The sequence below is a fragment of the Erythrolamprus reginae genome, chromosome 2, assembly GCF_031021105.1.
Source record: "Erythrolamprus reginae isolate rEryReg1 chromosome 2, rEryReg1.hap1, whole genome shotgun sequence".
Taxonomy (NCBI): Eukaryota; Metazoa; Chordata; class Lepidosauria; order Squamata; family Dipsadidae; genus Erythrolamprus; species Erythrolamprus reginae.
The window spans coordinates 152,967,110-152,990,840 of record NC_091951.1 but is presented as its reverse complement, the minus strand read 5'-3'; the positions used below and the strand labels follow the sequence as shown (position 1 = coordinate 152,990,840).

The 23,731-nt window shown below is 38.9% G+C and overlaps 2 protein-coding genes across 3 annotated transcripts in view; one reads left to right on the top strand and one right to left on the bottom strand.

The window, feature by feature from the left end:
* Positions 1–1,718: 1,718 nt before the first annotated feature.
* Positions 1,719–14,196, bottom strand: NAT9 (N-acetyltransferase 9). 2 transcript variants are annotated; one of them, XM_070739969.1, is made up of 7 exons: positions 14,123–14,196; positions 10,005–10,089; positions 8,232–8,341; positions 6,499–6,639; positions 5,403–5,462; positions 3,315–3,409; positions 1,719–3,224 (listed from the first exon to the last, which is right to left on the bottom strand). In XM_070739969.1, exons 2-7 carry the CDS (start codon positions 10,079–10,081, stop codon positions 3,081–3,083), a joined length of 627 nt encoding a protein of 208 aa, XP_070596070.1. In that variant the 5' UTR covers positions 10,082–10,089; positions 14,123–14,196; the 3' UTR covers positions 1,719–3,080. The 2 variants fall into 2 exon arrangements, with proteins under 2 accessions (XP_070596070.1, XP_070596071.1); XM_070739970.1 differs by lacking the exon at positions 14,123–14,196 and adding an exon at positions 13,833–14,102.
* The window catches only part of TMEM104 (transmembrane protein 104), a 98,634-nt gene continuing 89,083 nt past the window's right edge, over positions 14,181–23,731 (top strand). The window contains exons 1-2 of the mRNA XM_070739968.1: positions 14,181–14,392; positions 23,222–23,327. Of these exons, the coding sequence (XP_070596069.1) occupies positions 23,283–23,327 (45 nt within the window). The 5' untranslated portion in view covers positions 14,181–14,392; positions 23,222–23,282. The remainder of the gene's footprint in view (positions 14,393–23,221; positions 23,328–23,731) is intronic.

Here is a 23,731-nt window from a genome sequence, read left to right as displayed (position 1 = left end):
ATCCTTTTTCACTTAAGTCTGTGAGTAGCAAGCCATCAGAAACCAGGCAAAACCTTTTTTGATTTAAGCTCCCACCATGCTCATTCAGCAGTTGCAAGTCCAGGAGGATTTCCCAGATTGCATATCTGTTCTGCCTGAAGGGCAGTGAAGGCTAGCATTTCTGTAAAAGGTTAAAACCCAGGACACTCCAAAACAATGTTCAAAGACCCACTTATCTCAGTTGCTAGTACTGCTTGGACTCAGCTAGAATAGACAGACTATATAACATGGTACCTCCCAATCCTCTCAGATGATTAATCATAAACGGGACACCTAATGAGCTCTGTGGTTGAAGAGCCTGAAGGCCCAGATCAATGGGTTGTGGACTAATAGTTAAGTCAATTTCACATGGATATAGCTGGCCCACACACTTGCTCAGACATGAAGTTCAGAATCTTGACCAATTATTCTTCCCTAGGATAAGATTTCTTATAGGAGTCTCACGAAAACATGGAAGAGTGGAGAATCATGGCAGAGAAGCAACAGGATTTGTTCCTGATGAGCAAGTAATGTCACCTCATTGACCATATAAAAGGAAAATCCATCTTCCATTTTTACAATCAACAACCAATCAATGAAGCTTAGAACATTTATTTATTGCTTTATTGCCTTCAATGAGCAGCATTTTATTTATTTATTTATTTATTTGATTTGATTTGTATGCCGCCCCTCTCTGGAGACTCGGGGCGGCTAACAGCAATAAGACAGCGTATAACAATAATCCAATACTAAAAACAATTAAAACCCATTATACGTAATAAAAAACCAAACATACATACATACATACCATGCATAAAATTGTAAAGGCCTAGGGGGAAAGGGTATCTCAATTCCCCCACGCCTGGCGGCAGAGGTGGGTTTTAAGTAGCTTACGAAAGGCAAGGAGGGTGGGGGCAATTCTAATCTCTGGGGGGAGTTGGTTCCAGAGGGCCGGGGCCGCCACAGAGAAGGCTCTTCCCCTGGGTCCCGCCAAGTGGCATTGTTTAGTTGACGGGACCCGGAGAAGACCCACTCTGTGGGACCTAACTGATTGCTGGGATTCATATGGCAGTAGACGGTCCCGCAAGTATTCTGGCCTGATGCCATGCATTTCACACCATGTGTGAAACACTTTCTCTCTCTCTCTCTCTCACTCTGTGGGATCTAACTGGTCGCTGGGATTCGTGCAGCAGAAGGCAGTCCCTGACATAATCTGGTCCTGTGCCATGAAGGGCTTTATAGGTCATAACCAACACTTTGAATTAATGCTGAAATTTGTTGCATAGGTACCCAGTATGAGTTGTAACTAGATTCGAGTCTATGTGCAAAGGACTGCATTGTTGGTACCCAATTCTATGTAATGCGATTGGAGATCCTTTGTGGTTTTCTCACTACAAATCAGTGGACTTCCATATTACATCTGTCGTTCACATCTCATCAAGAACAATCCATAATAGCTTCTGACTACTTCTAGCCCTGCTTTTTTTAATTGTTGCTGTCTTGCACTTTGCTGATATCACTTTGCCAAATGTGTTATTTGTTATCAGACAGATTATACTGCTATCACCAGCTTCTACAGAGACAAACCTCTAGTTCAGAAACTTGGTGCTGATTGTCACCACTTTGAAGGTGAGAACAAAACAGTATAGTACAAGCACACTCCAGGCCATCAGACATATGAAACACTTTGCCTAATCTCTGCTATTTTAAAATTTTATTTATTATTTTGAATTTTACATTTCCAAGCAGCAGCTTAGCAGTTTATGTTGAGGTTCTTGGAATTGGGGATGAAAACCATAGGACTGAATTGCCTATGCTTTTTTAAAGGGATCATACTTGTTATTGTGCTTATCATTAATAAAAAACTAAAAAGACAATAAATTAGAAGAAGCACAAATATTGAACAGGTTGAAGTTTCAGTTTTATGCAATAGTGTTGACAAATGAAGTTTGCCCCGAATTATGAATACAGATCTATCTCTTATACAAAATGGAGCTTACAGATCTATCTCTTATACAAAATGGAGCTTACAGATCTATCTCTTATACAAAATGGAGCTTACTATATTCCTCAGTTACTTCCTCCTTTGAAGATAGCATATTTGATTTTTGCAAATATGATATTTTAAGACTATCTGCAAAAAGGTTGCTTCAATTAGAAAAAAATAGCAATAGAATAAGCAGCCAGAGGGATTTGGAATTATAGCCTTGAATTCATTAAAAAAATTCTCATGGGAAAATGATGATCCCTTTGTATTTTTAAGGAGACCTTGAAAATTGGTCAGTCAGGGGATAAAAAAAAATGGAGCAGACATCAATTATCTGATTTTTTAAAACAAGCTTCTTCACAAAATGAACTTAATGAAAAAACGGACAAACATGTTTTATTGGAATTATAAAAAAAAGAACAAGTTCCACTGGATATTTGAGAAATCACTCTGAAGGGGGACCCAAATGTAACACAAATGGAATTGGTGGATGATTGTCAGCGCTCTTCATTAGCATTAGCTGGTCTATCCAGCTAGGTTTTTTTGTTTTTAAAAACTGCAATGTTGGCCTGGGTTAATACTGGGTTGGCATGCCAGTAGGAAATCCCAACACTGTGTTGTAGACTGGGAAGCTGGAAAGCATCCTAGAAGATAAGTTAGGGTTTTCGGTAAAATGCAGCCATTAAAGTGAGAGCACTCTCAACCTATTTGTAACGCCATCCTTGAGTTCTTTGCCTCAAAATGCAGCCTAGTCATACTTTGCTATTTGCACTGAATTTAACAGTAAACAAGTCCAGGACATCATTTTGACAGCAGCTGTTGATCAAACACAGTTCAAGCTGGATGAGTTTTCAGCTGAAAATTCTTTTTTCTCACTAAGCTGAGGCAGTTTATGGTAACTATCCTAGATTTTATATCCTTAGAAAAAAGTACCTAAGTAAGGCAATAATAAGGCAGAGGTCACACTTCATTTTCTTCTTCTGCAGGAACTAGTGCCATGGATTCAGGACACGATTCCAATTTTGGACAATAAAAACTCATCTTTCTAAATTTGTGACAAATTGAGCATAGCTTCTCAGCTGTCACAATTGTGATGTGGTTTCATGGCACTGTATTTTGTTTCAATCACTCCATCAGTTTGCTCAAGAAGCCACTGTTTCTCCTGTTCGTCCATAAACAGTCTCAGTGTCATTTCTTGGAAGACACTATTGACTCCCACCTAGATAATATGGAAGATAAAGTTATCACTGAAACAAACACAATTTAATATCAACTCAACTTACAGTAGGAGAACTTCTAGTTGCCATACCTCTTTAAAATGAATTTTTTTGAACATGCCAATACTGGTTTCATTTTCCAATTTAATTTTTGCCTCAAAAGTGGTAAGTCCAAGATGCGTAATTCCTACAGACCAAGATAATAATGAAGATAGAGCTTTATTTGGTAAAGGAATGATTATAGGCTAATGGTAAAACACAAACTTTGCATGTAAACATTCCTATGCTGAATTTGTGGCATCTCCAAGCGGGTCCCCTGACTCCTCAGAAACAGTACCATCTTACACACATAAGTAAATTTGATTTGGTTATGCCAGTGATGGCAAACCTTTTTTTCCTTGAGTGCTGAAAGAGTGTGGGCGTGCCCCTATAGTGCATGCATGAGTGCCCACACCCATAATTCAATGCCTGGGGATGGTGAAAACAGCTTTTCCTGCCCCCCAGAGACTCCTGGAAGCTGGTAACAGGCTGTTTGCAACTTCTGGTGGGTCCAGTAGGCTTGTGTTTCGCCCTCCGCAGGCTCCAAAGGCTTCCCTGGAGCTAGGGGAGGGTAAAAATGCCCCTCCCGTCCCTTGTCTCTGGAAGCCAAAAATGCCCTCCCAGAGCCTTCGTGCGAGCCAAAAATCAGCTGGCCAGCACACACATGCAAATTGGAGCTGCGCTAGGGCAACAGCTTCTGTGCATCACTGGGTTATGCTAACTAACTAAAGGTATGCTTACAATGCTCCTACTGTTAAATACGAATTGAAATTTTATTGTTTTTAGTATAAATATTTTGTGTGAGTTGGCAACAAAATTTCCAACTCCATCTCCTTGAGTACAGGTTCCCCACAGGGCTGTGTCTTGAGTCCACTACTGTTCACCTTGATGACCCACAACTGCTGTGCCAAATCTGTTATGAATCAAATTGTGAAGTATGTGGATGACATGACAGTGGCGGGTCTTATCTAGAATGACAATGAAAATGCTTATAGGGAACAGGTGAAGGCTCTGGTGGATTAGTGCAATAAAATGACCTGGTTCTAAATGTTAATCAAACAAAGGAGATCATTGTAGATTTTGGAAAGAGCTGGCATAGCCTTACTCCACTCAGTATCAAGGATGCAGCTGCAGAGGAAGTCAACAGTATTAAGGATCTGGGAGTGCAGATAACTAACAATCTGAATTGGACTCTCCACATCCTCATCCTTAGTGAAATGTGCAAACCAACACCTGCATTAGCTGCATCGAATGAGAACACATCTTCCTCCTTCTATCCTGGCCACTTTTTACACTGGTACCATTGAGAGCGTTCTAGCAAACTGCATGATTATTTGGTTTGGTGACAGCAGTGTCTCAGATAGAAAGTCCATTCAGAGAGTGGTAAGGAGAGCCGAGAAGATTATAGGAAGCTCATTTCCCATTATTCAGGATACTGCTTGTAAATGCTATGTGCTTAGAGCTCACAGCATTGTTAGAGACCCCACTTCATGGTCTGTTTCTGTTACTCCCCTCTGGGAGGAGGTTTCTGTAACAGCTTTGTTCCTGTCTGGGAATCAGAGGATTCATTTTTATTGCCATGTACACCTATACATTCAAATTAGACTGTGCTGTTTCTCTGTGTCATATAAGTGGGTATGTTTGTTTGTTTGTTTATTTATTTATTTATTGTCATGTTTATGTAGTGCATATTGAAGGTGGTGACCCTTTGTGAGCTGTATGCAATGAAATTTCATTTTAATGTTTCCCTACTAACGTACATTTAAAGTGATAATAAAATTATTCTAAGTAAATGATATTCATAAAGTACCTTAAATATTTAAAGCTAAATTTTAACATCTGCTGGAATGTAAATACACCACACTAATCCAAACAATTGAATTGCACTTTGGCATTTTTAAGACACAAAGAAGTTGAATAAAAGTCACACACAGATCTGAAGTAAAGGTGGTAGGGAAACAATTCCCCATTCTCCCAACATTAAATCTTTTGCTCAATTGTTAATATGCTCTGTCAGAAAATCTGTTCTGTTGGGTACCCTTTTTGACCATACAAATTCCTTAATTTCTTGGCTCATTCTCTTCCTCTCATTGTAACAACTAAAAATCAGATTTTGCATATTCTATATTAGGCATTCTTACCATAAAACATCATGATGAGAGTGGCCTCCTTGCCAAATCCTCTGCCACGATAGCTGGGCTCTGAAAGAGGGAAGAAATGCCAGTCTCTTTTTAGGAAAATTATATAATTCTTCCTACATTTTACAAGATTTGCTATTGTACAAGAGGTGTTTTTAGAAAGCACAAGATTGGCAAAAGAAAAAGGACTGTGTGTTGTGTGTGTGTGTCACTCTATAATTAACCCTGTTCATCAAGAAGTCGAATGACCATTCATAGGGATCGCCTAAGACCATGGGAAAAGACAAATTTTTCATAGTGTTAGGAACTAAAGCTTCTATTCTGGCACCTCGGAACATATTTTTATAATCCAATCAATCAGACGTTTACAGTGGGGTGTCCCTCTGACCTTCCTGCCAATCAGCTTAAAGCTCTGTTGGGAGAATTGGCGCTAGACTTATGGTTGGGGTTCACCACAACATGAGGAACTGTATTAAGGGGTCGCAGGATTAGAAAGGTTGAGAACCACAGATCTAGACAACCTTCACTGGCCTGCTAAAAAATATTTCTTTCAAACCTCTCTTTCTCTCTCATATAAACAACTAAATACAGTATACCGTACTCAATTTGATTCTGGTAGGTTTCAGATGCAAAGGCATGTTGTGCTATAAACTTAAAGATTATTTCAAGATGTAAAAGAGTAATTGAAAGAATTTTTCCACCATTATGACCCACCTTCTGCAATTAAGCTTTATCTGGGAGGCCCCAATAAGTTTGGTTTACAATATAATGCCAGCAGTACAGCTTTCTCATTGGCAGTGGTGAAATAATGAAACTATCTCTTGAAAGGAATTTGGATCAATAAAATAGTTGAAGATATCCTTGTGTACAGAGGCATTTACGAAAATACACTTCCTTTAAACATGCCTGTGATTTATTTAAGTTTTTTTGATTGTTTAAAAAATGAGAGCTGATTTTAAATTATTAAGCACTGTTGCCTTTGATTGTTGCATTACAATTCATCTCCTTTTTGGGGAGAGGGGCGGGGTTCATGTAAATCTCCTTGGCTCTGCATAAACACTGGAAGATTGGGAAATATACATGAAACAAATCAGATGACCTGCAATCATGATTTCTATCTCTCCCACTGTTGGATCTTCAGAATTGGTAAGGAACAAGTTTACATCTCCCACCATACAGTCTTCTTCTGTGGCTTTCTGGCTAGACCAGTTTTCAGCATCAAGTATTATAAATGTGCATTCTGGGAAATGTAAAAAAAAGCAGAAGAATCAGAAAAAGATTATTATAAATCTCTGGAAGAATCAAAGTAAATAGATATGATTACTAAAAGCAATATTACCTAGCTTTGGCTGCAATTCTACTCTCTTACCAGCATGTCACTTCACATTCTGCAGCCATAGAAAACTGAGTTAAAGATTTCTCACTTTACATAAATACTAACTGAATACTCATGCTCCGCTATGAATTATAATAATATAGGAAATACTAATGCTCTGAGGGTCATTTTGAAAAATCCTTTCCTAGAAGCCAAGAGGAACATATGTGGCAAATTTCAGGTTTGTATCCTTCTAAGGGCAATTTATAGTATTTTTCTGAAATACTGCAATCAAGTGACATCAGATAAAAAATAAATATCTGGTCTTTATAATAAAATTTAAGATGACATTGCAGCTTAATATGACCAATGTTAAAAAGCCAAAGAAAACAGTTGGTCTATACAACTTTTCAAAAGAAAGACTGACAAGATTCCAATGGCAACTCATTCCAGGATTGTGCAATATTACATAAAACATTTCCAGCCTGCAGATTCCAATTTTACTGACCACAAAAGTTTGAAATAGATGTTTGTTTCACGTGGTAGAGATTTCTTTCTAAATACATAACACAATATATACTGTGTTATAAAAATCTATCCTGAATGCCATCAGATTGCACATTTGGGTTTTTGACAGGAGTACCACCTCATTTAAGAATTGTAGATCTCCATAAAAATATTTGGTTTTCCAAACTTTAACTCCATGGTCTTATTCTCTTAAATTTACCCAGAAGTGCTTTCAAATCCTGAAACAAATTCTAGGGCCATCCTGGAATAAGTAGGTATGTAGAAATATGCAATGTAAGTAAATATGTATGTAAACAGATTCTCATGATGACTGCATGGAACTTCAGGATTACTTCCTTGAAGGATTTCAGGGAAATGTTAAAACATGGAAGGTAGAAGCCTCTTCACAGGTTAATATTGTCCTTGGACTGACAATGCTGTGGCAAAACAGAATTTTCCTAGCATCTCATTTTGAGACTACTCTTCCAGGAAGAACTGGAATCAATATTAATATCATGTCTCCTAACGGTAATCCAAGCAGATGATGTAGACTATCAAAAAAGCTGAAAAGACTAGAACCAACAATTAATTTGTATTCATTCAGAAACCTTTCATTGAATTTAATAGTATGCCCCATAATATACATAAACATTTAAATCAGATTTTTTAGTATATTACAATATCCCTTTTATTTCATCATGATTGAATAGAGTTACAATAAAAAGCATTTCCAGAATTGAAAATTATGAAGTTGCAAATTTTGAACTGCAACCTGTAGTCTAAAAATGATACTCTTGCTCCCTTCCTTCCTAACTTTGGTGATATGAAAGGCAATTTTTGTGTCAATATTTATTGTTTTGATGTTTTATCTTGTTGCTTGTAAGCTGCCTAGGCCAGATGGGCAGAATATACATTTCATAGATAAATAAAGTTTGTGGAATAAACCACCCAACATATGTGTACAGTAGAATACCCATTTCCAGGTCTTCCCAAATATTCGGATAACTCACTGTCTGCATCTTCCCGCCAGCTACATTGCATCTCATATTCCTGTTCAAGGCTTAGTGGTTCAGATGCAGTCAGACGCTGTAGTTCTTCAGACTTCATCCACTCGTGGTATCTAATCAGAAAATCAAGGGAAAATAAGTACGCTTCTTTAAAATATTATCTCCTATAAGCTGGCATGGAGTTAAGTACACCTCTTGATGAACTCATTAGTGATACAACGGAACTCATACAGGCATTTTAATAGTCCCCATCCAGATTAAGAGCTGCCACCTCAATTTCTGCACACTAGCCCTTTCCTCCTGTTAGAGGCTGAATTTACAGGTAGTCCTCAATTTGCAACAGTTCATTTAGTGACCGTTCAAAGTTACAACAGCATTGAAAAAGCGATTGATGATGGTTTTTCACAATTACAACCATGGTAGCGTCCCCATGGTCATGTGATCAAAATTCAGATGCCTCATGTGATCAACATTCACTCATATTTATGATGGTTGCAGTGTTTCAAGGTCATGTGATCACCCTCTTTTGCAAACTTCTGCTAAGCAAAGCCAATAGGGAAGCCAGATTCACTTACAATAACTGCAAGGTTTTTACTTAACAACCTTGACATGAAAGGTCATAAAACAAGGCAAAATTTACTTAACAACTGTCTCAACAACATAAATTTGGGGCTAAATTGTGTTTGTAAGTCGAGGACTACTTAACCCTTAGAAAGTGGGTTTCTAGTTATCATAAGAGGAGGGAAACTGAATATATAACATTGTACCTTTTCTTTTTTTTTCTTTTTACAAACAAATCCCTCCCCACACATTTGTTAAACATTTATCACGGAAACTGGCATTTTGTTGAATTTCACAGCATGACCTTGTGGAAAAAAACAGGGCTAATGGCTGAATCGGGCATGGGTTTCCTATTGATGCTCTAGAATTCACAAGTAATACAGTTTAGGACAAAGACTAAGCAAGTATGCAGAGCTCATTTCATAAGAACTAGGTTAAGTCCTTTTGATTCTCAGTTGCCATTCACTTTTACAAGAAAAGGGAGGGAATTTCATGTGGTGAAAATCCTGCACACAAGGGAAAATATGGGATCTTCCTCTGATAGTTGGAAGCCTGGTTCCCATTCAGAAATGATTTTCAGATCTTTATTCTGTTGCAATGGCGTATAATAAATATGTAGGCGTCTATGTTAGAATTCTCATTCCTACTACTTGCAATTCTGATCTCCAACTTTTAAGATCAACAAGGAAACTTAAATGTATGTTAATTTTGGAATAAGCACCTCTGAATGTAGAAGTTTACTTGGCCCATACAGCAATCTATATTTGAAGGGGATAAGATGATTCAGAGCCTGTATGCATGCTGCATCTATCTGAAACTCTTTAATTTATACATATTTTTCTTTGATTGCATGTCAATCACAGAAAATATGCAGATTTTTTTAAAAAAAGAATTGCCTACAGATGCAACACTCCAAATAACATGTTTGGTTTTGAATTTGAATAAATATGTAAATAAGTCAGCTGCATATGGTTTATAGCTGCACCAGTCATTCTTCAAACAAAAAATACTCATGATTTTAAACAACAATACATTGACATAATGTTTTCTCTATGTGCCCAATTATTTCTCTGCATGTATTTCAAATCTGGACATTTTAGGAATTTGTTGTAGCACTTGAATGGAAAACATAAACTTGTAAAATGAATATATTTTCAAACAAGAGTTCTCAAATCAACATCTCCTCACTCCCAAACTAAGTTATCTATTGCATACCTGGGTACATGAGCAGACATGTATGGTACTAGGGTTACCCTCTTCCCCTGCAGTACTGTGTTTTGGTTAATTTTCATAGTCTATCCTGAAACAACAATAAGTGAGAAATAAATTTGAGTAGAAATAGTATTAGAATTAACTCAAGACATTTACTGAACATTTTATTTCTATTACTGTATGCTTAAATATATGAAACACAAAGGTATGTGTACCTAGGTATGAGTCATGAGACAAAAGTATGTTATTAATAACCAATCTAATGGGTTATATAGTTCTGTATTCTCTATGGCTCCTACAAAAGGCAATTTCTATTTTGATTTTTTCCTACTACTTTTAACTTTTAAAAATCCAGTTATCTTAAAGTTAAAACTAATATCTGGATACAGCACTGTCCACAGCATTCTTTGGGAAAAGTTTTAACTTACATACAATACAATACACATAAAAGAATGAATGTATCACTGGATATAGATCATGGATATAGAATTTTCTGACCCAAAAATCTTTGTAGTGCCACATATTCTTTTTAAATATTTTTTTCCTATTTAGGGATCACCCCCCATCCTTTAGCTCAGAAAGCTAAAAGGCAAACTGATAAAGACTAAAATTATTTCCTTCTTCCCCACCACATATGCACTAGTGTTGGATAAACAGGTCAGGCTGTTTTTAAAGCCTCAGCAGATTTGTCCTCTGATAAGCCAAGATCATAATCCTTTTTTGAATCCTATATGGGATGTCAAGATAGAGACAGAATGAAGTTTGTTTTTTTTAAAGCTGTCACACTTTTTCCTTGCGCAACAAATATCTACATCTTTACCGACAGCATGTTGACTAAATGAGAGGGATAATAGTATAGATTACTGGTATTTTCTAGGGTGGAAAATGCCAATGCTTATGTAGCACTGATGAGTCACGAGTTAAATCAAGAATGGGAAGGGTTTGAAGGTAATGTGGAAAATAACTGAAAGTCTGGGGGCTCATTAAAACCAATTATGAAGGGTTTTAGATGTAGAAAAAATAATAGGTAAAAAGAGAAAAGAAACAGTTCAACCTAATTCTAAGCTTAGGTTTGTATAGCACTTTGTAGCTGCTGGTTAAATAAGTTCCTTCAGTTTCTAATTTTGAATGTTGAAGAAGTAATATAAGAAGAGCATTGAAGTTTTTGAGTCATGTTTTGGACAATATTTCTATGGTCAGCCAAGTAAACAAATCAATGGATCATCGAACAAATTAAACCAGACTTCTCACTTGAGGCACAAATTGCCACCAAATCATTTTTGACTCCTAGTGACCACATAATTTTCTCCACGATGATCCCTCACTGGTTCTTTAAAGTTTCCCAATGGGTTCCTCGTTGCCACTGTAATGCTGGTCCACTCTCCTCTTTTTTCCACCTTTTCCAACATCAGAGCTTTTTTCCAAAGTTCTGGGTCTTTACTTGTGTCTGAAGGAGGGTAACTTGAACCTTGTCATTTGCACCTAAGAGAATTAGTTGCCCAATGATCCCTTGTCCCAAAGGTGCTTTTTTCAAGAGACAACTGGACTTTCTGTTTTTTCTTTGAAGACTTTCCACTTTTCATCCAAGATGCTACTTCAGCTCTGACTGGATGGTCAGAGGGAAGCTGAAGAAGCTACTTGGATGAGAAGTGAAACTTCTTTAAAGAAAAACCAGAAAGTCCAGTTGCCTCTTGAAAAAAATCACCTTTGAGACAACCACGACCTAGGTGACTGAGAATCTCAACAATCCATTTATTTATTTATTTATTTTCTTGACTGTCCACAGTATTCTAAGGAGTATCCTCCACCAAAATTCAAAGGCGTCAATACTCTTCCTAACCAGCTTTTCCAAAGTCCAACTTTTGCTTTCATGTAGTGTCATATACAGGGGGTGGACAAAAAAATGGAAACACCTTGCAGCTCTTCCGTGGAATTCAGATTTGTGAAGTTCCCTTCGAACTGTTTTTGTGGAAACTGGGTTCTGCACATGTCTATTGAGCTCTGCAGTGATTTTAGGAGCTGTGGTCTTGCGATCTGCTCTAACAATTTGCTTTAGAGTCTGACGGTCTCTCTCAGACAACTTCGACTTTCGACCAGACCTGTGCTTGGCTGAGGATGTTTCCCTTCTCTTTCAAAAGCAGTCATTACTTTTGAGACATTACCTCTTGAAACGCCAAAAATTCGGACACTTTCTGTTATACTAGCGCCTGCCATTCGAGCACCAACAATTTGGCCTCTTTGAAAGTCTGAGAGGTCTGCCATTTCTAGAAGGTTATAACCAATTTCCTTAAATTTGTTTTAAAAAAAGGTAATTAAAAAAAAATCAAATAACAGAATTTAAAAAAACATTAAAATATGTCAAGTTTTGATTGATTTGAACCTGTTCAAACATGATGCCAAAAAGTCAGGTGTTTCCATTTTTTTGTCCACCCCCTGTATATGTAGTGCACATATATTTAGTGCCACATAACCGAGTAAGCTCCAGTTATTTGTCCAAGCTTCTACCAACATAGCAGTTTGAAAGCATGCAAAAATGCAAGTAGAAAAATAGGGACCACCTTGGTGGGAAGATAACAGTGTTCTGTGCACATTTGGGGTTTAGTCATGTTGGCCACATGACCAGAGATGTCTTTGGACAGTGCTGGCTTTTCGGCTTTGAAATGGAGATGACCACTGCCCCCTAGATTCAGGGACAACTAGCACATATGTGCGAGGGGAATCTTTACCTTTTTAGTGTCATAGGGGAATGCCATGGCTTGCACTATTCTGATTGTGTTAAGGGGTCAGCGACCTGCAGCTCTGGCGCCACATGTGGCTCTTTCATCCGTCTGCTACAGCTTCGTCGCTCAAAATATGTATCACAACCGCCAATGTGTGATACACACCAGCACATCATTTATTGAGCTTTTCAACCCCCAGTAGGCCAACCATGGATAAATCCAAGAACAGAAAAGCTTCCCAAGAAAACAGAATGTTTAATCCAATTACATACAGTATTTATTTATTTATTGGATTTGTATGCCGCCCCTCTCCGCAGACTCGAGGCAGCTAACAACAGCAATAAAACAGTATACTGTATAACAAAATCCAATACTAAAAAGTTAAAAATCCATTATATAAAAACCAATCATACATATAGACATACCATGCATAAAATTGTAAAGGCCTAGGGGGAAGTGTATCTCAGTTCCCCCATGCCGGGCGGCAGAGGTGGGTTTTAAGCAGCTTTCGAAAGGCAAGGAGGGTGGGGGCAATTCTAATCTCTGGGGGGAGTTGCTTAGTTCTTGTGGCTGCTGAGGAAATAGTCAGACACGGGAGGCTTTTGTGGTTCCTGGTGTTTTCTGTGGGAAACGGGTCCAAATGGCTCTTTTAGTGTTTAAGGTTGCTGACCTTTGGTATAGAGGTATCACAGCTCAAATCATCCATCTCATCCTCATGCAGAGAACCTGTCTGTCTTTGATGTTTCAATCAGAATAATCAGAAGGGAACTTGTAGGTCCTAGTTCAGGGGTAGGCAAAATTGGCTCTTTTACCACTTGTGGACTTCGACTTGTGAACTTCAACTCCCAGAATTCCGGGGCCATTCATACTTAGCTCAGGAATTCTGGGAGTTGAAGTCCACATGTCATAGAAGAGCCAACTTTGTCTACTCCTCTACTTAGTCCTAGTCCAACTCCCTGGTCAAGCAGGAAACCAATAGTATACCATTTCAGACAAATTCGCTGAAGAGTCACGTTGACTTGATGGCACATAATCAATCAATCAATCAATCAATCAATCTGAGTCATGAACTGGCCAACTGTATGTTAGACTTGGGTGCCGACGACCGTACCTGTTTAGTTATACAGAAAGAAATCGCCCTACTGAGTTCCGACGACCGTCCCCTTCCTCAGCATACTTCGAGCTAGGCTTTTAATATCTACGCTCCCGAAGGAAGGAGAACCAACGGTCGACAGAACTCACGAAAAGATACAAACCCCCACCCGCTCCGCCGCCCGCGCCAGCACCAACCGCCGCCACGCTTAAAAGGCAGCAGGCGACAAGCGCGCCACCCCCTAACCCTCCCCGCAATCTCATAATTCCTCGATGTCCGCGCTTGCGCAGTCATTAAGGCCCTCCTACCTTAACCGAACGCTATGGTAGCCGTGGAGCCTCAATCCGCCTCGCGAATCATCTCCTCGGTTGACGTCGGAAGCGGCTCGGACAGCTGTGCAGTCGCGGGTGTTGCTTCCCGTAGTGGATTTGAAGCGGGCCTTTCTTTTGGGGCCGGGATGGCGCATGCGCCGTCCGTGGCTTCGCTTCCCCGGGGAGCCAAGCATGAAGGGAGCCGGTTTGGAATTGCGGGTTGAAGCCTCTCTGCCTTGGCATTTCTCTGGCTTGTGGTTGCTACCGGTAAAGGATTTTCCTTTTTTTTCTTTTTAAGAGATAAGAAAGGGCGTTTTGGGGGACGGCGAGAAGCGGCACGGCGAAGGGAGGCAGAATGGGAAGAGGAAGCCGCGGCTGGGGGAGCTTTTTAAGGGACGTGGCATGCCCGAAGCAGCTCCAGCAGAGTTTCCCTTTGGCTTTCTAACAGCAGGGACTACAACCCTCAAAATGCTTTTCCAAATAGCATGATGCCTAAAGTACCCCGGAACCAGTTTTGGGCGTTTCCCTGGCATTGCTTAAACCGAAGGGGGTGACTTCTTATTAGGATAGTTGTGAGCATCGTTTTAGGGGTGGACACGCGTGTGCACGCGACGAGTCTGCGTTTAAACAGTTGAAAAAGGTCCACCTCGGGTGTACTTGATCCGCCGAAGGATGTAATCTAGAAAAAAAAAAGGGGTGCAAATACTGTATAAGAAGCAAAGAGTGAGCGAAGGTGAAGGAGATACCCCAATACAGTACAGTACAGTATATGTATTCTCTCTCTCTCTCTCCCCCTCTATCTATAAGCTTTAAAAGCCTTTAATCATACACCTTTGACATTTAAAACCTGATATCAATGATTAACTCGGAAATGGGAGCTGTCATAAAATGTATAAGAATTCAACCCAAACTGTTAATGGTTGTTCAGATGTTGTTTTCCTATCTCTGGACCTGCATGCAGTGAACCTGAGTTACTTCATCTCCTCGTGGTCTCCATTCCCTTGACTAGCAACTTGTTCTTCTGCAACTAAGGGACTTTCTGCCCTATTGCCTTTTCCCAAATCTAATATCTGAACTGCATTCCTAAAGTTAGATTATTATTTTTTAGATAAACATAGTGATTATATAATTATGGATTTACTGAGCACAGGGTGAAGTGGGAAAAAATATTTGACTCCAATGATAGTTAGTTCTGGATTTCAAAGTGCATTCATTACTGATTTATGAATTGGCTCTATATCAGTTTATAGAAAGATTGCTTAATTTTATTCCATATGATCCAAGTGGGTAATGTGTGTAAAACAGGGGCTGATGGTCTATGTCAGTGATGGTGAACCTTTTTTTGCTTGGGTGCCAAAAGGACACACTTGCGCGCAATAGCATGTGCGTGTGTCCCATACCCATAATGCAATGCCTTCCCCCGCCCACGTATGTGCACACAATCTCATTCTGGAAGGCGGGGGGATGCCATTTTCACCCTCCCTGGGCTTCAGGAAAGCCTCTGGAACCTGTAGATGGAGAAAAATGGACTCAATGGGCCTACCAGAAGTTCGGAAACACCAAAAATCAGCTGACCAGTGTGTACACGTGTGCTGGAACTGACACAGGACAACACCTCGCATGCCCTCAGATATGGCTCTGCGTGCTACCTGTGGCACGCGTGGGGTAGGTTACATTTGTACCCTGTAGGTAATCCTTGCCTTACAACACTTCATTTAGTGACTGTCCAAAGTTGCAGGGCACTGAAAAAAGTGACTTATGACTGTTCTTCACATTTATGATAGTTCAGCATTCTCATGGTCACATGATCAAAATTCAGCTTCTTGGCAACTGACTCATATTTATGATAAGTCACAGTGCCCAAGAGTCATGTGATCAGCTTTTGCAATCGTCTAACAAGCAAAGTCAATGGGGAAGCCAGTTTCATTTAACAATTGTTAAGGATTGCAAAGGACTGTTAAGAACTACTGCAAAGGATTATTTAACAACTATAGCAAAAAAGGTCATAGAATGAGGCAAAATTAAGAACTGTCTCACTTAACAGATATGTTGGGTTCAGCTGTGGTTGTAAGTGTACTACTGTGTACTTTTTATTTATTGTGTATGTGTGTTGTTCAAGCAGTTTTTAAATTGTTTTTTAATTGTTAATTTTAAAAGACTATAGTTGTTAATTGAAATGATGTAGTTTCACATGGGAGTCAGGTGACCTGTGCCACCGTACGTTTTGAAAGCTGACTTTTCAGTGCTCTAGAAAGCCTGTATGGAATGGATGATGTCAGTAGAGAAGAGGTAAATGAGTATTTCGTATTTTAAAAATAAAACGTATTGTAGATGTAAGACAACTAGTTTATTACTGCTTTGATTTTACTGGCAAAGTTCAGAGATGTTGATAAAAAAGGATTATTTCAGGGAACACTCTTCATTTAATATTTTTGTTGATAAAAGAAAAATACCTTCAATTTGAGGAGGATTTTTGAAAAAAATGAAGGACACAAAAAGAACAGAGTTTTGGTGTTGATCATAGCACACTTGTATTTAAATTGGAGTCAGTGTATATATGTGTTGGGTATAAATATGAAGAGTAAGAGTCTGCTTTTTGAAAAATACTTCTAGCAGTCATAGGCCATTCCCATTTCCACCAAGATTTCTAGGTTAAAAACCAAGTTTTTAGCCTAATAATTGTATGGGTTTAATTTAGTACTTGTATGGGGGAAATAGATTAGATTGCAAAGTTGAAGAAATATCTTGGAAGAATCTGATGGCAAAACACTTTCTATTATTCTAGCAAAACAATATGGACTTGGCCAAATGAAAAATAAAAGTGTCCTGAAGCTAGCCTATATCACACAAAATCCATTCTTCCATATCAAATTGCATCATAATAAACCAGTAGCTTATATCAACGGTTTTATATAGAATCATAAGTGATAGAAGGAAACTCAGAGATCTAGTCCAGCCTCTGTACCATAGCAGGATTGTGTTTGCCTAGTTTTCTGATCGAACAATTGATGCAATGGAATAGAATAGAATTATTTATTGGCCAAGTGTGATTGGACACACAAGGAATTTGTCTTTGATGTCTGTACTCTCAGTGTATATAAGAATTGTCATAGAGTTAAAATTGGCAATCAGGAAACAATCAATATTAATATAAATCGTAAAGATAAGTTATAGTCATACAGTCATAAGTGGGAGGAGATGGGTGATAGGAATGATGAGATACAAGCAACAAGTTATAGTCATACAGTCATAAGAGGGAGGAGATGGGTGATAGGAATGATGAGAAAAACTAATAGTAATAGTAGTGCAGACTTAGTAAATAGTTTGACCGTGTTGAGGGGATTATTTGTTTAGCAGCGTGATGGCTCTCCGGGAAAAAAACTTCTTATGTCTAGTTGTCTTGGTGTGCAGTGCTCTATAGCGATGTTTTGAGGGTAGCAGTTGAAACAATTTATGTCCAGGATGCGAGTGGTCCATAAATATTTTCACCGCCCTCTTTTTGACTCAAGCAGTATACAGGTCCTCAATGGAAGGCAGGTTGGCAATACAGTAATTGTTTTTTTCTGCAGTTCTGATTATCTACTAAGAATCTACTAGCAAGCAATCTACTTGCTCTCAAGAGCAAGTCTTTTCCCAGAGCAGTTATAAATTCTGCCCACTCTTCCTATTAGCTTTAAAAGGTAGCATTTTAAACATGTATGAGGGATTTGCTTGCTGCTGAGTAATGCATAAAAAAGTGGTTAGGAGGAGAGCTCAAAGAAGGCTTTATTTCCTAATAGCCTAAGTCTTCATTCACTCTTCCTGATTTATTTCCTGACTGACTGACAAAAGCTCCCTATCAAGCTGCTATACCCAGGGCCACCATCAGGAATTTTGGGGGCCCATACAGCCTAAGTGTCTGCCCCCCCCCCGCCATTTTAAAACTATTTTAAGTCGCCAAGCCACTCCATCCCCTGGGGATCATTTCCCGCTTCACGCCAAGCGAGGCGGTCCCATAGGCCAGTGTTTCCCAACCTTAGCAACTTGAAGATATCTGGACTTCAACTCCCAGAATTCCCCAGCCAGCAAATGCTGGCTGGGGAATTCTGGGACTTGAAGTCCAGATATCTTCAAGTTGTCAAGGTTGGGAAGCACTGCCATAGGCTATTTCAGGAACTGGGTTAAGCCGATTGTGTGGACTCGTCCAGGAAAAAGAAAGAAGCGGGAGCGACGAGGGAAAGAAAGATCCTCCTGGCATCGGTCAGGCGGAGCGAGGCTTATTTACGGCTCCTTGGCACTTCTCCCTTCTTGGAAGAGGCCTTGTTGACAAAACCATGTGCTTTCTAGTGAGGGGAGAGGGATCCCACACCCGGCAGCCACAGGCGAGGAGCTGGAAAGGACGAGGGGAGAGAAAAAGCAGGGTACCAGCAATCAGGCGGGTGTCTTGAGGGGGCACTCCCATCTGGAAGGAAGGGAAGAAAGGCGAGGGCGAGCTATGAAGGAAGGAGGGAGGGAGGGAGGAAGGGAGGAAGGAATGGTAAAAGGGGCGATCAAGAGAGGAATGGGTGAATGAATGGACGGAGGGTGGGAAGGAAGGAAGGAAGGAAAGAGGGAAGGGACAGGAACGGAGGAAGGGTGCAAAGGAAGCAAGGAAAGGTGTGAAAGGGGAGAGTAAGAGAGGAAGGAGTGAAAGAAGGGAGGGAGGGAGGAAAGAAGGGAGGAAGGAGAAGGAAAGCAAGAAATGGAGGGAGGGAAGGAAGGAAAGAAAGAAAGAAAGAAAGAAAGAAAGGGGGAAGGGACAGGAACAGAGGAAGGAAGCAAGGAAACTTATGAAAGGGGAGAGTAAGAGAGGAAGGACTGAAGGAAGGGAGGGAGGGAAGAAGGTAGGAAGGAGAAAGAAAAGAAGAAATAGAGGAAGGGAAGGTAAAAGAGAGAAAGAAAAAGAGCAAGCAAGAAAGAAAGAGAATGAAAGAGAAATAAAAATAGAGAGGGGGAATGAAAGAAATGGAAGAAGGGAAGGAAGGAGAGAAAGAAAAAGAAAGAAAGCAAGAGAAAGAAAAAAGAATGAAAGAGCAAGAGAGAAAGAGAGAAAGAGAAAGAAAGAGAGAAAGAAAGAAAGGCAACTCCAAAGAAAGGCTCACTGAGCATGAAAAGAGGGACTCCCCCTCGCGCCTTGCCCTTCCCACCCGGCCACCCGCGCGCGCTTACCTGCTCCCAGCGCCAGCAGCAGGAATTCAAGCGAGTAAGCCCAAAAGAAGCCATTGGCTCCGGGCGGCGGGCGGTGTTCAAGGCCCCCCCGAACCCCCGGCCCAGCACTTCTGTAGGCCGAAAGGCGCGGCTCTCTTGCCCTTGCAATCCTCGGGGGGACAAGAGGTCGGCGGAGAAGCCGGCCAGGCTCAGCCCTCTCCCGGCTTCCTCAATTCCGTTTCCCCAGCAGCGCGGTTTGGCTTCCGGAGGGCCGAGCCAATCCCGCGGTCATTCCTCCTTCCGCGGCTGCCATCGGGGCTCCCTGCCTGTCTGCCGGCCTCCCTGCCTTCTTTCCTCGCGGCGGGGTGGGAAGAAGGTGCAGGCCGCGGTCAGAGAAGCTCCGCAGAGGCAGAGTTTGTCGCAATCGGGGTTGGAGAGTTTTTGGTGGGCGCCGCCCCCCCCCCATTTTAAAATTTGGCCGGGCCCCTGATGCCACTCCCAGTAATACCGGTCTATCGGCAGCCCTGGATATACCTTGGAGTTGTCCTCAACCCTAAGAAACAATGAAAGAACAGCATTGTAATCTCTTTCACACACATCTTCCGGTAATTTATTACCTGGCACAAGAAATATTATTAAGTTGAGAACATCTGTGTGTTTAGAGATGGTCAGGGGATCAATTTTATTGTACTTGTGTATTGAGGTCTACACAGGATCTGAACTTGAACACAGACTCCTAATGCCATTCTGTCTCTAAACCTACCTTTTCTAGTTCATGATAGAGGCAGATAGAAAGGGTATTGGAAAGGCAATAAATTTTTCCCCAAGAACTAAAGTGACATGTAAGCCTATTGAATAAAGGTAGAAATTAATCCCTGTTTATTAAAGCTTAAAAAATTTATAGCAGTACTTTAGCATTAACATCATTGCAAAGATAGGAAATGGGATAAAAGCAGAATTAGATGACCTAGTGTTGCCATTGGCCAACTTTCCTCTGATATATCAATTCTGCTCTTCATGAGAAATACAATATAACTATCCTTGTAGTAATTACTATAGTGGTGATTATTGCAATCTCACTATCATTGATAAACTTGTTTTAATAATGATGAAAGATCAGTAATTAGAATGCGTATGGTAATGGGATTCTAGTACCGTTAACAACCTTAAACAATCTTTGTTATAAGTTGGAAAATATTGATAATGGATTTCAGACTTGGAACGATTAAATATTTCTTAGGCTTACTCTTCAAAATGAAAATATTGGCAAAAGAGGTTTTCATTATAAAATAGGTAAAACTGATAAATAATACATTTTATAAGAAAATCTCATTGTATTCCATATAAGCTGTGCCTATTTGGCAAGATGCTCTATTAACAAAAAAGATGGATTAATTTTCAGTATGATTTCTGAAAAGCTTTGGAAGTTTTTAAACTTTGAGCATTCGAGCAAAAAAAAAAAGATTTCTGAAAAGGGAAACAGTACTTTGCATTAAGGTCTTTGGGCATTTATTTTATTAAATCTTTTATTTCTTTGGTCAGAAATACTGAGAATTAATCTGTTGAGTCTTGCAACAGTCCAATTAAGGAGATGTCTATGGATATTTTAAAGTCACATTTCTGCTTTTTTGGTTAACAGAAAGAGGGGCTATAAATCCAGTAAATATATTTTCTTCTGCTTGGTTGATTGACTTTATTGGTAACTGATGTACTGTATTGTCTTTATTTACTTTACTTTAATTTTCTATTATTAAGTAATTTCATATATTAGTAGGATTTCATAATTAGCTTTCCCTTGACATAATGTAAATGTTGCCACCCTGCTGTTCTGTTCGGGTCGTATGCGACCCGAAGCCAAGTTTGAGTCCCTGTAAAAAATTTTCCCTGCATATCTGAAACTTGAAATTTCATGACTTTTCATCATTTCAGGGGTTCTCTCTATGAGAAATTTTTTTGGGGGGTGGGGGGCTTAGTTTTTGCTGGGCAAAAAAAGTTACAAATCTTCTGTTCCCGGGTCACCCTGACCCGGACCGAAAACTCTTCATTTGCAGTGCTTATGTTTGGTCTTTTTGAAAGCTTTTTTCACTTGGAAAGTAGTCTGAACATTTCTGCACACAATGATATGAAAATTGAAATGAAGAAAGTAAATCTTATTGGTTTATTTTGCGGATATAATGCACGCCCCCCCCCGTTTTTGTGAATTTTTTTCAATTTATGGATAGTTTTGCTTGCAAAATGCATTCTATTTTACTAAAGTTGGTGTGGGATTGGTAGCTTGAACATTTCTGAATATAAGAAAAATATAAAGGAACTGAAAAAAATGATTCTTATTGGTTTTTTAATATCAGAAATAAGGCCTCCCCCCCCCCCCCTCGGCTGCTTGCAACCATTTTCACTTTTTATTTTTTTATGCTCCAAATCCGAAATATTCTTTAAAATCTTAGGCATTCATTTACTCAATTTAATAATGCTGATCATCAAAAAATATTTTTGGGGTGGTGGCTAATTGTTTTCTGGGCAAAAAAAAATCATAACTTCGAGTCTGTTTCTGTTCGTATATGACCGGACCAAAAATAATTTTTTTAGGTACTTGAATTTGATCTTTTTGAAAACTTTTTCAACTGGAAAACTAGTTTGAACATTTATGAACATAATGATATGAAAATTGAACTGGAAAAACTGAGACTTATATTTTTATTTTGATCAAAAAGCCCCTCCCCCCATCCTTTTTTAATTTCGTGTCAATTTCTATTTTTTAAGGCTACAAATCCCTAAGGAATTTCCCCCCAAAAGGTTTGATATACTAAATTGAACATTTCTGAATATAAGAAAAATATAAATGAACTGAAAAAAATGGTTCTTATTGGTTTATTTTTGCCACAAAAGGGCCACCCCCCACCCCCCGGCCTTGCTATGTGCCATTATTGTCACTGTTTATACATATTTGTCTAGAAATATTTGGAATATCCTTTTGAAAATCAACCACATTGTAGCCAGAGAACTAATTTTATGAAACAAACCCATTTTACTAAAAAAAAGTATGTAAGTTTGAAATTAACAGCATAATTTTTATATAAATTGACATAATTGAACACGGGGGGAGGCATACATTTATGTGCAAAATAAACCAATATGCATCAATTTTTTCAGTTCAATTTTCATATCATTATGTTCAGAAATGTTCAAGCTACCAATCCCACACCAACTTTAGTAAAATAGAATGTATTTTGCTAGCAAAACTATCCATAAAGTGAAGACTATTTAAAAAAAACGGGGGGGGGGGCGTGCATTTCATCAACAAAATAAACCAATATGCATCAATTTTTCCAGTTCAATTTTCATATCATTATGTTCAGAAATGTTCAAGCTACCAATCCCATACCAACTTTAGTAAAATAGAATGTATTTTGCAGGCATAATTATCAATAAACCTAAAGAAAATTCACAAAAACGGGGGGGGGGGAGGCATATTTATGTGCAAAATAAACCAATAAGGATTAATTTCTTCAGTTCAATTTTCATATCATTGTGTGAAGAAATGTTCAGACTACTTTCCAAGTGAAAAAAGTATTCAAATTGACCAAACATAAGCACTGCAAATGAAGAGTTTTCGGTCCGGGTCAGGGTGACCCGGGAACAGAAGATTTGTTACTTTTCTTAAACAGAACAGCAGGGTTAAGATGCAGACTCAATTAGGAACTAACAATTAAGGGGAAGAGTGCCTTTTATTTACTGCAATCCAATTTCAAGCAGAGAAATTTTAAAGAGTTGTTTAATAAAGCAATGCCCATGGAAACCAGTGATTTTTAAAAATTGGTTAAAACCATGATGCTTAAGTCTCCGATACTGTCTTTATCTCAGTATTTGGGGTTCAATTCTTAATAATTATAAGTAACTTTGTTAAAAAGTTAACTGTTTTGTGTTTTTCAGGTTAATTGGAACAAGAACGACTGACAACATATCTGTCTCAAGTCCTTAAATTCTTTTCAATATGGCTGGAAGCATCACTGATACAGGGGAGCTCTACTCTCCTTATGTGAGTGCTTGGCATTTGTACAATCACTTAATGTGTGTGTTAGCATGAAAAATTGTAATTTTGGGGCAATTGTATTCTTGTGCTTGTTTTGTTATTTTCTCCAAATTATGGAACATATTATAGCCTGTTTCTAAATTGGGTTTTGATACTGAATATTCTTTTGATCATTTCACAACTGCTTTGTAATTGACCTCGAAAAGAATTTAAAAATACCAGTAAATGATTATATCTATAATTAATGTAGATACAAATTTAAAGAAAGTATTAATTTATAGTGCATTTTTAAAATAAAATTTCAATGCCAAAGGGTAAAGAAACAAATTTATAAATAAGTAGCAATTCCCTGTAGAATTCAGGCAACAAGTTTCTAAAAGAAGTTTAAGAATGCTTCCTGCTGATTAGCT